This window comes from Oncorhynchus kisutch, unplaced genomic scaffold (assembly GCF_002021735.2).
Source record: "Oncorhynchus kisutch isolate 150728-3 unplaced genomic scaffold, Okis_V2 scaffold1040, whole genome shotgun sequence".
Taxonomy (NCBI): Eukaryota; Metazoa; Chordata; class Actinopteri; order Salmoniformes; family Salmonidae; genus Oncorhynchus; species Oncorhynchus kisutch.
Window position 1 is genome coordinate 32,300 of NW_022262985.1, and position 12,596 is coordinate 44,895.

Sequence of the window (12,596 nt, forward strand, 5' to 3'; positions counted from 1 at the left end):
GTCTCTCAAAGCACTTCATGATGACGGATGTGAGTGCTACGGGGCGGTAGTCATTTAGCTCAGTTACCTTAGCTTTCTTGGGAACAGGAACAATGGTGGCCCTCTTGAAGCATGTGGGAACAGCAGACTGGTATAGGGATTGATTGAATATGTCCGTAAACACACCTGGCCAGCTGGTCTGCGCATGCTCTGAGGGCGCGGCTGGGAATTCCGTCTGGGCCTGCAGCCTTGCGAGGGTTAACACGTTTAAATGTCTTACTCACCTCGGCTGCAGTGAAGGAGAGACGGATGTTTTCGTTGCAGGCCGTGTCAGTGGCACTCTATTGTCCTCAAAGCGGGCAAAAAAGTTATTTAGTCTGCCTGGGGAGCAAGACATCCTGGTCCATGACTGGGCTGGATTTCTTCCTGTAGTCCGTGATTGACTGTAGACCCTGCCACATGCCTCTTGTGTCTGAGCCGTTGAATTGAGATTCTACTTTGTCTCTGTACTGGCGCTTAGCTTGTTTGATAGCCTTGCGGAGGGAATAGCTGCACTGTTTGTATTCGGTCATGTTACCAGACACCTTGCCCTGATTAAAAGCAGTGGTTCGCGCTTTCAGTTTCACACGAATGCTGCCATCAATCCACGGTTTCTGGTTAGGGAATGTTTTAATCGTTGCTATGGGAACGACATCTTCAACGCACGTTCTAATGAACTCGCACACTGAATCAGCGTATTCGTCAATGTTGTTATCTGACGCAATACGAAACATCTCCCAGTCCACGTGATGGAAGCAGTCTTGGAGTGTGGAGTCAGCTTGGTCGGACCAGCGTTGGACAGACCTCAGCGTGGGAGCCTCTTGTTTTAGTTTCTGTCTGTAGGCAGGGATCAACAAAATGGAGTCGTGGTCAGCTTTTCCGAAAGGGGGGCGGGGCAGGGCCTTATATGCGTCGCGGAAGTTAGAGTAACAATGATCCAAGGTCTTTCCACCCCTGGTTGCGCAATCGATATGCTGATAAAATTTAGGGAGTCTTGTTTTCAGATTAGCCTTGTTAAAATCCCCAGCTACAATGAATGCAGCCTCCGGATAAATCGTTTCCAGTTTGCAGAGAGTTAAATAAAGTTCGTTCAGAGCCATCGATGTGTCTGCTTGGGGGGGGGATATATACGGCTGTGATTATAATCGAAGGGAATTCTCTTGGTAGATAATGCAGTCTACATTTGATTGTGAGGAATTCTAAATCAGGTGAACCAAAGTATGTTTCTTTCATCACACCATGTCACGTTGGCCATAAGGCATACGCCCCCGCCCCTCTTCTTACCAGAAAGATGTTTGTTTCTGTCGGCGCGATGCGTGGAGAAACCCGTTGGCTGCACCGCTTCGGATAGCGTCTCTCCGGTGAGCCATGTTTCCGTGAAGAAAAGAACGTTACAGTCCTTGATAATGCTGCGTGCCTTCCTCAGGCAGATGTCCTGGATGGGTGAGGGCACGGTCCCAGTGATGTACTGTGCCATCTTCACAACGTGCAGGAGTGCCTTGCAGTTGTGGACGGAGATATTGCCAGAACAGGCCATGATGCATCCGCTCAGGACGATCTCAATGGTGCAGTAGTAGTATTTAGAGAGGAGGCAGCATGCCAAATTTCTTCAGCCACCTAGTAGAGACGCTGTTGTCATGTTGGTCCATGACGAGTCCGCAGTGAAGTGGTCGCTGAGAAACTTAAAACTTGTGACTCTCTCTACTGGTTGTCATGACACCACCATGCCAGTTCACACACCTGCTCCATACAGGTTGACTCGTCGTTGTTGGTTATCAGGCCTACTGGTTATCAGGCCTACAACCGTGGTGTTGTGCAAAGCCACGCAGTCATGGGTGAACATGGACTGAGGACACACCCCTGGGGGTCACCTGTGTTGAGTCAGTGTCTCCTTAATTAACTTCTTATGGTATAGGGGACGGTTGCGTCCCACTTGGGCAATAAACAGTGAAAATGCAGTGCGGCAAATTTTAAAAAATGATATAAAAATCAAAATTTCATTAAATCACACATGTAACATACTCAATTAAAGCTACACTCGTTGTGAATCCAGCCGACATGTCAGATTTTTAAAAGGCTTTTCGGCGAAAGCATAAGAAGCTATTATCTGATGATAGCCCAATAGTAAACAAAGAGAGTAGCATATTTCAATCTTGCAGGCGCTACATAAAACGCAGAAATAAAATATAAAACATGCATTACATTTGACGAGCTTCTTTTGTTGGCACTCCAATATGTCCCATAAACATCACAATTGGTCCTTTTGTTCGATTAATTCCGTCCATATATATCCAAATGTCCATTTATTTGACGCGTTTGATCCAGAAAACAACAGCTTCCAAAAAATGCAATGTCACTACAAAATATTTCAAAAGTTGCCTATAAACTTTGCCAAAATATTTCAAACTACTTTTGTAATACAAGTTTAGGTATTTTTAAACGTTAATAATCAATCAATTGTAGACTGGTCTATCTGTGTTCAATACCTGAAGATAACAAACCCTGCTACTTTTCACGTCTTGCTCAACTCTCAACAGTGTTACCCAGTTCCCAAATGGCCTACTTCTTCATTGCACAAATGAATAACCTCAACCAAATTCCAAAGACTGGTGATATCCAGTGGAAGTGGTAGGAACTGAAAACAGGTTCCTAAGAATAAAATAATAATCTGAACGGTTAGTCCTTGGGGTTTTGCCTGCTACATAAGTTCTGTTATACTCACAGACAAGATTCAAACCGTTTTAGAAACTTCAGAGTGTTTTCTATCCAAATCTACTAATACTATGCATATCTTATATTCCTGGCATGAATAGCAGGAAGTTGAAATTGGGCATGCTATTTATCCAAATGCTGCCCCCTTAATCTACCCATCGTGTCCGATTTTTAAAATGTTTAAAATGTTTAAAATGTTCAAAATGTTTTACAGTGAAAACACAACATATATTTATGTTAGATCACCACCAAATCCAAAAAAACACACAGCCATTTTTCCCAGCCAAAGATAGTCACAAAAGCAGAATTAGAGATCAAATTAATCACTAACCTTTGATAATCTTCATCAGATGACACTCATATGACATCATGTTACACAATACATTTATGTTTTGTTCGATAATATGCATATTTATATCCACAAATCTCAGTTTACATTGACGCCATGTTCAGAAATGCCTCCAAAATATCTGGAGTAATTACAGAGAGCTATGCCAGATAACGGAAATACTCATCATAAACTTTGACGAAAGATACATGTTTTACATATAATTAAAGATACACTGGTTCTTAACGCAACCGCTGTATCAGATTTTTAAAACGTTACGAAAAAAGCATACCATGCAATAATCTAAAACGGCGCTAAGACGTAAATATATTTCTCCGCCATGTTGAAGTCAAGAGAAATACGAAATTACATCATAAATAGTTCCTTACCTTTGATGATCTTTCATCAGAATGCAGTGCAAGGAGTCCTAGTTCCACAATAAATCGTTGTTTTGTTCCATAATGTCCATTACTAAAATTATATTTTAAAGGAGGAAGCTAAGTGATCAAAAGATGGCGCAGACAGAGACGGTCGCCTCGCTTCAAGTCATTTGGAAATTAAGCAGTAATTGGTGGTCGAAATTAGGGCACAAGTTTCCTTCCAGAGAGACATCAGACATTGTAACATTCTATGTTTTACGGAAACATTGCTCACTCGGGATATGTTGTCAGACAAAACAGTCATCGGGTTTCTTCATGCGTCGCGCCCACAGAAAAAACATCTCTCTGGTAAGTGGAAGGGCTGGGGTTTAATAACATACAGTAACTCAAGTCCTTTTGTTCACCTGACCTAGAAATCCTTACAATCAAATGCCGACTGCATTATCTCCCAAGACAATTCTCTTTGATTATAGTCAAAGCTGTGTATACCCCCCCCCCCCCCATTTCCCCAGAAACAATATATCCTCAGGCCTCATTTATTGAAGCTGAGGATGTTAAGAAAGCTAATTTGAGAACAAGAAATCCGAAATTTTACTAGCACATTGACTTTCGTACCTGATCGAGCAAAACACTCGACTACTGCTAATCTAACTTCCGCAATGCATACAAGGCCCTTCCCCGCCCTCCTTTTGGCAAATCCAAGCACGACTCCATCTTGCTCATACCGCCCTATAGGCAGCAACTCAAGCAGGATGTACCCGTGACTAAAACCATTCAATGCTGGTCTGACCCATTCACGCTTCAGATTGTTTTGATCACATGGACTGGAAAATGTTCCGGGAAGCCTCAGACAATAAAATCAATTTATACGCCGACTCTGTGTGTGGATTTATTAGGATGTGCATTGGAGAGGTTGTACCCACTGTGACTATTAAAACCTACCCCAACCAGAAACTGTGGATAGAAGGCAGCATTCGCGCAAAACTGAAAGTGCAAACCACCGCATTCAACCATGGAAAGAGGTCGGGAATAAGGCTGAATATAAACAGTATAGTTATTCCCTCCGCAAGGCAATCAAACAAGCAGAATGTCAGTATAGGGACAAAATGGAGTCGCAATTCAATGACCCAGACAAGCGACCTATGTGGCAGGATCTACAGGTAATTACGGACTACAAATATATTCATAAAATGCCTGGATGTTTACAATTTCGGTGATTCTCTTAGAAATGGGTAAAAGTACTGTATAGCAACCCCAGGTGTAAAATAGTAAATAGCGGCTACTTCTCAGAGTGTTTTGAATTGTCAAGAAGATTTGCTAGCTATTAAATCATATCAAATAGCAACATTAGAGGATTATAAATCCAAGGCTTAAAAACAAAGGTGTCCATGTATGCCGATGATTCAAGTTTTATATTTAATCTGCTAGCTAGATCCCTGCAATGTCTCATTGAAGATCTAGATAACTTTTCTGGACTCTCTGGACTAAAGCCTAATTATGATAAGTGTACAATATTACGTATTTGATCGTTAAAAAAATACAACTGGTACAAAACTATGCAGTTCATATTTAAAATGGGCTGACGGTGAAGTAGCATAAAAAAAACAATATTAAATCAGCCCTACACAATGAATTTCAATAGAAAACCGACAATATCCTGCAACAATGTAGAGGTAAATATCTGTCTATTTATGGAAAATCTGCCCTGATTAACTCCTTAGTCATATCTCAGTTTACTCACTTACTTATGGCTCTGCCTACTCCTGATGATTTGTTTTTCAAATCGTATGAGCAAAACATATTTAGCTTTATCTGGGACGCTAAACCAGACAAGAAACAGTGTGCCTATCTATATTTATACATTTGTATATTTTTATTTAAACTGGTAAGTTGTCTGAGAACACATACTCATTTACAGCAACAACCTGGGGAATAGTTACAGGGTAGAAGAGGGGGGATGAATGAGCCAATTATAAACCGGGGATGATTAGGTGGCCATGATGGTATGAAGGACAGATTGTGAATTTAGCCAGGACACTGTGGTTAACACCCCTACTCTTGCGATCAGTGCCATGGGATCTTTATTGACCACCGAGAGTCAGGACACCCATTTAACGTCCCATCCAAAAGACGGCACCCTACTGCCTTTTGTCATTGGGATATGTTTTAGACAAGAGGAAAGGGTGCCTCCTACTGACCCTCCAACACCACTTCCAGAAGCATCTGTTCTCCCATCCAGGGACTTACCAGGACCAACGCTGCTTAGCTTCAGAAGCAAACCAGCAGTGGGATGATGGGTGGTATGCAGGACTAGCTGGCTATATAATGAATATAAATTGGGTGTTGTGAGATTATTCATATATAAAGCACTAAACATCTCTAGAATCTTCACTTATTCAAAAGTTTCATTTGAACCCTAAATGGTTCTCAAGTAAAATACTAAGAAAAGCTAATTCACTGTTTAAATAGCCTTTTGCCTGTGTATGGATTTCGATGTCTCATTTTTGATTGACTGCAAATGATACCTTTTTCAAAGTCTCTCTTTTTCAAACAAGCATTGCAGAGCTGGCTACAATTTTAATTTCATCCCCCTGAAAAGATAGAACAAATATTATGGCTGAATATAAATGTGCTGGGTTATGAAAGACCTGTATTTATGGGAAACAAGTTTGAAAAAGGGTATTTTGTATTTAAATGATATTGTAAATTGGAATGGTTGACTTGTCTTTCATGGAGTTATCAGAATTATTTGGAAAGGTCTACTCAGTCCAAGATTATAACCAATTGATTACAGCATTACCCCAAAAATGGAGGCAGGTGGCAGCAGGAGGTAGGGAAGGTGTCTGTCTGCCCAATATAAATTATCAGAACTTGCAGAGGAATACAAATAGCATAAATAGGAAAGTATACCAGTTTCATTTGAGGACCAGGATGTTGTGTCATTTAGATTGCAAAATAGTTGGGAAGCGATATTTGATTTACCGATTCCATGGGACAGGGTTTATGAGTTAATTCAAGACTTGTGCTTTTCAGCTAATGCAGATTTAGTTGAGAATACAGAATCAATTGACCATTTATTTTAGAATTTCCCTCAAGTAGCTTCTCAGGAATGGTTGAAAATGCAAAACATTGATCTAAAATTGACACTAAATATCCTTTTGGAGATCAAGTCAATTAATAATTATAGTTTCTCAACTCAATCTGTAGTCTATTCAATAGAAATTGTATGTTAATCACAGCATAGTTGAAATATGCTGCGTAGTGTCTGGCCAGCAGAGACAGGTGGGATGGGCTAAGGGAAGCTGAGGTTTGGGATGTGGAATTGGAGATAAGGGGGAGTGGAGTTGCTGGGCAAAGGATAGACAGATGTCAAATTCAAATACAAATACATTTGAATGACACTGAGGGGCTTTGTTGATACAGTTGAGGCTGATGCCATGCAGGTGTTTGTACAAATGCATACACTCATTCAAATGCTCATAGATGGACATGGTTCCATACATCGTTGGCCTTGCTGTTATATTGGCCTGTATGTTTCTCATTCATTGGTGGTGCATGGGGAATTCAATGTATTTCTCAGGGTGGAATCTGATGCTTGAGGGGCAGCTCTTGGAGGGCTGTATCGGTCAGGTCCCCATTTGACAGTGGGAGATCTGTCGACGTGCCGTTGACCCTTTGTGTCTCTGGCTAAGAGGCTGTTAGATGACTAATGTGATGTGGTTGGGCAGCTTCCCTGTAAGTATGTTTATTACCAGATGAAATAGTCAAACTGAATCTACACAGAAAGGGAACATTTGGTTCATGAGCCAACCACTTAACGAGCAAGGTTTGTAGAGTCTACACATTGTATTAAAATGTTTACCTATCCAGGCCTGCTTTGTGACCAGATTAGCTGTTGATGCATACGAATTAGGACCAGTAAGAGAGAATAAAGGACACATGTTCAGTAATATTGGTGTGACATTTATTAATGTACAAGAGGCAACTAGTATCGTCTTCCTGCCGCTTCGTTTAATTCAGCCACAGTTCAGAAATTGTTTAAGAAATGCTTCAGCACAATGTACACGGGTTGGAGGAAAACAGCACGACCTGATGAAGATATCCCAGAAGCCTTGTACATCTTCAGGTTCCCCAGGAAGATATCCTGCAAGACAAAATCGTCAGCAGGGTAGCCTAGTGGTTAGAGAGTTGGACTAGTAACCGAAAGGTTGCAAGTACAAATCATGAGCTGACAATGTACAAATATTTCGTTCTGCCCCTGAACAGGCAGTCAACCCACTGTTCCTAGGCCATCATTGAAATTAAGAATTTGTTCTTAACTGCCATGCTAAATAAAGGTAAAATACAACACGAATTCTAGTTCCCAGTCATGTGCACCTATACAAAACTCACATTCAGTCACAGGTGTAAGCCACATCCAAGTACTTATAGGTTCCGACACAGGGGTCACCGAACACAGAGTTGGATACCTTGACGATACACTGGCGCTTTCCATCACACCTGTGTGTCAACAGGTAGAGGTTAACACCACAGCCAATGACTTCCTACAGCTAAATGCACACTGAAGGTTTCAGTACCTTTCTGCCATTTTGCTGGTGGTGGATTGGCTGAGGCAGTTGGTGTTTTTGAGTTGTTGATGTGGGCGCCCAATGGAACACACATCGTGTTGACGACGACCATAGTTGGCACGCTGAATACGGATCTCACCTCGATCTGAGGAAGAGAAAGGACAAACCTTGGTGTTGGTGTGGGCTAGTGACTAATATACACGGCACCACATGATTAAACTGTACGGTAGTGTTGACCAGCTTACCACATAGTAGTTGAGAATCAGAGCCTTCACATATGATGCTGCTTACTGCAAAGACAACACAGGAGTTACACCACTGGCCAGACAAATTAAGACATACATTAGCCTGGTGAAGTGTTAGTGATGCGCACTAACAGGGAATGTTGATTTCAGGTGCATTTTCTAAAGTCATTATAAACTCGTTAGCATGAACCAAAGTACAAAAAGTTAGGCGCGTCATCTTCCACCGTTACCTTTTAGTTTCACTTCCTTATGAGCAGTTCTCGAAATGCTAACATTTTAAGCAAACTGGCTGGCTAGACCTAAACTGTTGAAAAAATAAAGTCGACCCGCTACACCCAATCTGTGCAGTTTGTGCCATCTGTCAGATTGGCTATAAACCCTGCAAAACTGTAGGAGTTGCGCTAGCTAGTTACCGTTCACGTCAATTTAACAAGGAACAGCAGCAGCATATGAGACAAGTCAAAAAAGTTACTGCAAAAAGGGTCAATGCAGATAGTCATTCAGCAGTTAAGGCTTGGGGGAAGTAGAAGCCTTTCAGGGTCCTGTTGGTTCCAGACTTGGTGCAGCCGTACCATTTGTTATGGAGTAGCAGAGACCAGTATAACTTGGGGGGTGCGAGTCTTTGACAATGTAGAGCCTGCCGACACAGGTGGTGTCGAAATCCTGATGCAGGGAGCGCGGCCTCTGATGTACTGGGCCGTACGCGATACCCTCTGTAGCACCTTGTGGTCAGATGCCATACCTAGTGGTGATGCAGCCAGTCAAAAAGCTCTCAATGGTGTAGAATTCAGAATCGGAGGGCTGACACCAATCCTTTTAGCCTCCTGGCAGGGAAGGGCTCAGCCCTCCATTTCCTGTAGTCCACTACCAGTTCCTTCGGCATCTTGGCACCACACTGCCAGGTCTCTGACCTCCCTATAGGCTACTCAAACTAAACAAGTTGCATATCCACAGCTTGCTAGGGTTAGTTAGCAGTTGAGGGTGGTTTACACTTGGAGAAACAAAAGTTAACAAGCTGGTACCATAGGGGAACCAACCCATTATATTCCTTTTCTAGCAATCAGCTGAGCTTACTTTTTTACAAGATTAAAAGTGGGTAGGAGAATTAAACAATGTCCCAACATGACACAGTCATACCAACACTAAATATTAAATACTAAATATTATTAGCACACATTCAGAGACTGACTTGTTTCTTGCTGTTGGACACAGGAGTATTTGGTGTCCAGGTACTTATAAGTCCCGACACAGGGGTCTCCAAAAACGAAATTGGATGCAGGGACAATACACTCGCTCTTCCCACCGCATCTGTGTGTTTCAAAGACATGTTGAGGTCATGAGTTCATACAGGTAAACACAACAGGTTCCAGCACATTTCTGCCATCTTGCTGGTGGTTGTTTACACTACAGCCAAGGAGTTACAGGTTCTAGTACCTTTCTGCCATCTTGCTGGTGGAGGATTGGCTGAGGCAGTTGGTGTCGGTGAGTTGGTTATCAGGGCGCCCAATAGAACAAACATCGTGTTGACGACGACCGTAGTTCGCACGCTTGATATGGATCTTACCTCCATCTGAGGGAGATGGAGAACAGTGAGGCACGAAGGAGAGCCAAGTATGGGTCTCTATGGTGTGGGCTAGTGACGCTAATCTACAGTATAAACGATCATAGGTGGTCGGTGAGTATACTGTTCAGCAGTGTGGACTAGCTTACCACATTGCAGTAAAGCATCAGAGCCTTCACACGTGATGCTGATTGCTGCCAGGACAAATAAACAGGAATTACACACCACTCACATTAGCTTGGTTAAGTAGTATCATCATTATTACATACAGTACCTCCATCTGTTAGTGTGCAGCAAGCTGTAGCCAGCACTGAAACAACATCACACAGCTAGTTCAGCAACATTCAACATCATATGCACTTGGACCATGAAGCTACAACTCAGCATTGGTCTCTATACGCAAGTTCAGCATTTGGTCTCATATTCCATGCTTTGAATACCTTTTTGCCCAAAAGGAACTGAATGTCCCTCAAATCATATTACATGTACTTCTTTTCACTCACAAATACAAACATTGTCATATATATTTAAATTCTAATCTGCATCAGATACAGATTTTGTATACTCACATGTGACCACCGTCAGTCTCAAAATGCACATGATGCCAGGTACAGGAGTGGTACTAACAGAGAAAATGCAACTGATGATAACAAGATCCAATACACCTGGTATTTATGTTATGTGACATGTCTTAATTTACCCAGGTGTATCTATTTGTCTCCAGGTGCACCTCATTGCAATTAGGGGCCTGCGTTTGGTGGTCAAAACCTGGCTATTGAGTCAGTCTCATGGAGTTAGATAGAGGACTCTAGATGGATGAAATCCATGTTGGCATGAACATTGCCACTGAGGGCTTCCAACAAAGTAGCCATCTAGGTGGAGCTTCTCAAATCAAATCAAATCAAATTTTATTTGTCACATAAACATGGTTAGCAGATGTTAATGCGAGTGTAGCGAAATGCTTGTGCTTCTAGTTCCGACAATGCAGTAATAACCAACAAGTAATCTAACTAACAACTCCAAAACTACTGTCTTATACACAGTGTAAGGGGATAAAGAATATGTACATAAGGATATATGAATGAGTGATGGTACAGAGCAGCATAGGCAAGATACAGTAGATGGTATCGAGTACAGTATATATATATGAGATGAGTATGTAAACAAAGTGGCATAGTTAAAGTGGCTAGTAATACATGTATTACATAAGGATACAGTCGATGATATAGAGTACAGTATATACGTATGCATATGAGATGAATAATGTAGGGTAAGTAACATTATATAAGGTAGCATTGTTTAAAGTGGCTAGTGATATATTTACATCATTTCCCATCAATTCCCATTATTAAAGTGGCTGGAGTTGAGTCAGTGTCATTGTGTTGGCAGCAGCCACTCAATGTTAGTGGTGGCTGTTTAACAGTCTGATGGCCTTGAGATAGAAGCTGTTTTTCAGTCTCTCGGTCCCAGCTTTGATGCACCTGTACTGACCTCGCCTTCTGGATGATAGCGGGGTGAACAGGCAGTGGCTCGGGTGGTTGATGTCCTTGATGATCTTTATGGCCTTCCTGTAACATCGGGTGGTGTAGGTGTCCTGGAGGGCAGGTAGTTTGCCCCCTGTGATGCGTTGTGCAGACCGTTCGTTAAGGAAGAATCACACGGGCCACTTTCAGTCGCAAAACCTTTGAGCATTGCAGATATACATTTCATGAATAGAGACAACGTATTTCCTTAATAATCTCCATGTCGGGGAGACATATTTGTTCAATATAGCATATTTTTATCTGAACCTTCCAAAAGGTTGCATCCTGCCTAACGCTCCCCATTATTCAATCCAGGTTATCTGGAGGGATCAGCCAATTAATTATACACTTGAGCAAACACTGCATAACTGTAGGTAGCATTAAATTGCCACCTTTGGCTTCATACAGTACCTTTTCAAACAAAACACTCTGTGATGGTGTGCAGCCTTTAAGTTTGTTTGCCAACTCATAGAAATTATAGAAGACAATGGACTACTTTAATAAAATGAATATTGCCTCTATTGTCTCTAATGTAATTACATTTGTTATTTGATTTGAATGGAGCTGCCCTTGCGCTCACGTACGCCATAATGGGACACATATAAAGATGATATACTGTGACTATCATTCTCTATGGTCCAATCTCTACGATGTGTTGTTCTGGTGGCTGAGTGTGTGTCCTCTTCCTCTCAACTGTCCATTCTCAGGGCTGCTGGACAGGTGCCTTGCCCGTCAACGTTGCAGCCCTTTGGGTGTTGCACTTATCAGGCTTCACCGCCATTGACCAGAAAGGCTGGTCCTAGTCATTTTGTGCATTTATATGTTCCCAGTTGCCACTCCTGTGAAGGGAGACCGCTGCACTTGAAGGCAGTTCGGTGACCACAGAACCCCAGTACAGGTACTCTATTGTAAACATTATTAAAGTTAACCGTGTTGAATGACTATGTACATATGGCAGCAGTCTCTATGGTACAGGTTAGAGTACCAGGTGGTGTCAACCCAGTACCCTGCTTTTAATAGTGACTAAGTTTGGGCTGGGTACTGGGAGGAGGCCGGCTAGAGGAGACGATTTTAACGTCCGATGGACTGGAGTAAGAAACTTCTATCTCCAGTTTCTCAGTCTCTAGGTCACAGCTTTGATGCTCCTGTACTATCACCTCCTTCTGGATGGTAGCGGGGTGAACAGGCCATGGCTCGAGTGGCTGAGGTCCTTGATGATCTTCTTGGCCTATCTGTGACACCGAGCGCTGTAGGTGTCCTG

At 42.2% G+C, this 12,596-nt stretch overlaps 1 protein-coding gene across 2 annotated transcripts; it reads right to left on the reverse strand.

Moving 5' to 3' along the window:
* Positions 1–7,380: 7,380 nt before the first annotated feature.
* LOC116364222 (L-rhamnose-binding lectin CSL3-like) lies at positions 7,381–10,509 on the reverse strand. 2 transcript variants are annotated; one of them, XM_031817471.1, is made up of 9 exons: positions 10,382–10,509; positions 10,087–10,122; positions 9,962–10,006; positions 9,686–9,821; positions 9,441–9,559; positions 8,252–8,296; positions 8,016–8,151; positions 7,831–7,938; positions 7,381–7,611 (listed from the first exon to the last, which is right to left on the reverse strand). In XM_031817471.1, the coding sequence occupies exons 1-8, from the start codon at positions 10,410–10,412 to the stop codon at positions 7,833–7,835; spliced, it is 654 nt and encodes a 217-aa protein (XP_031673331.1). In that variant the 5' UTR covers positions 10,413–10,509; the 3' UTR covers positions 7,381–7,611; positions 7,831–7,832. The 2 variants fall into 2 exon arrangements, with proteins under 2 accessions (XP_031673331.1, XP_031673330.1); XM_031817470.1 differs by having other exon boundaries at positions 7,381–7,582; positions 10,382–10,508.
* Between the last annotated feature and the right edge of the window lie 2,087 nt (positions 10,510–12,596).

Excerpts from the sequence above, each read along its gene's own strand:
- LOC116364222 (XM_031817471.1), bottom strand. The coding sequence starts at position 10,412 with ATGTGCATTTTGAGACTGACGGTGGTCACAT. Across the intron at positions 10,123-10,381 it reads GAGACTGACGGTGGTCACAT|TGCTGGCTACAGCTTGCTGC; the intron begins GTGAGTATACAA and ends ATGTTGTTTCAG. Across the intron at positions 10,007-10,086 it reads CTGCACACTAACAGATGGAG|CAATCAGCATCACGTGTGAA; the intron begins GTACTGTATGTA and ends TTGTCCTGGCAG.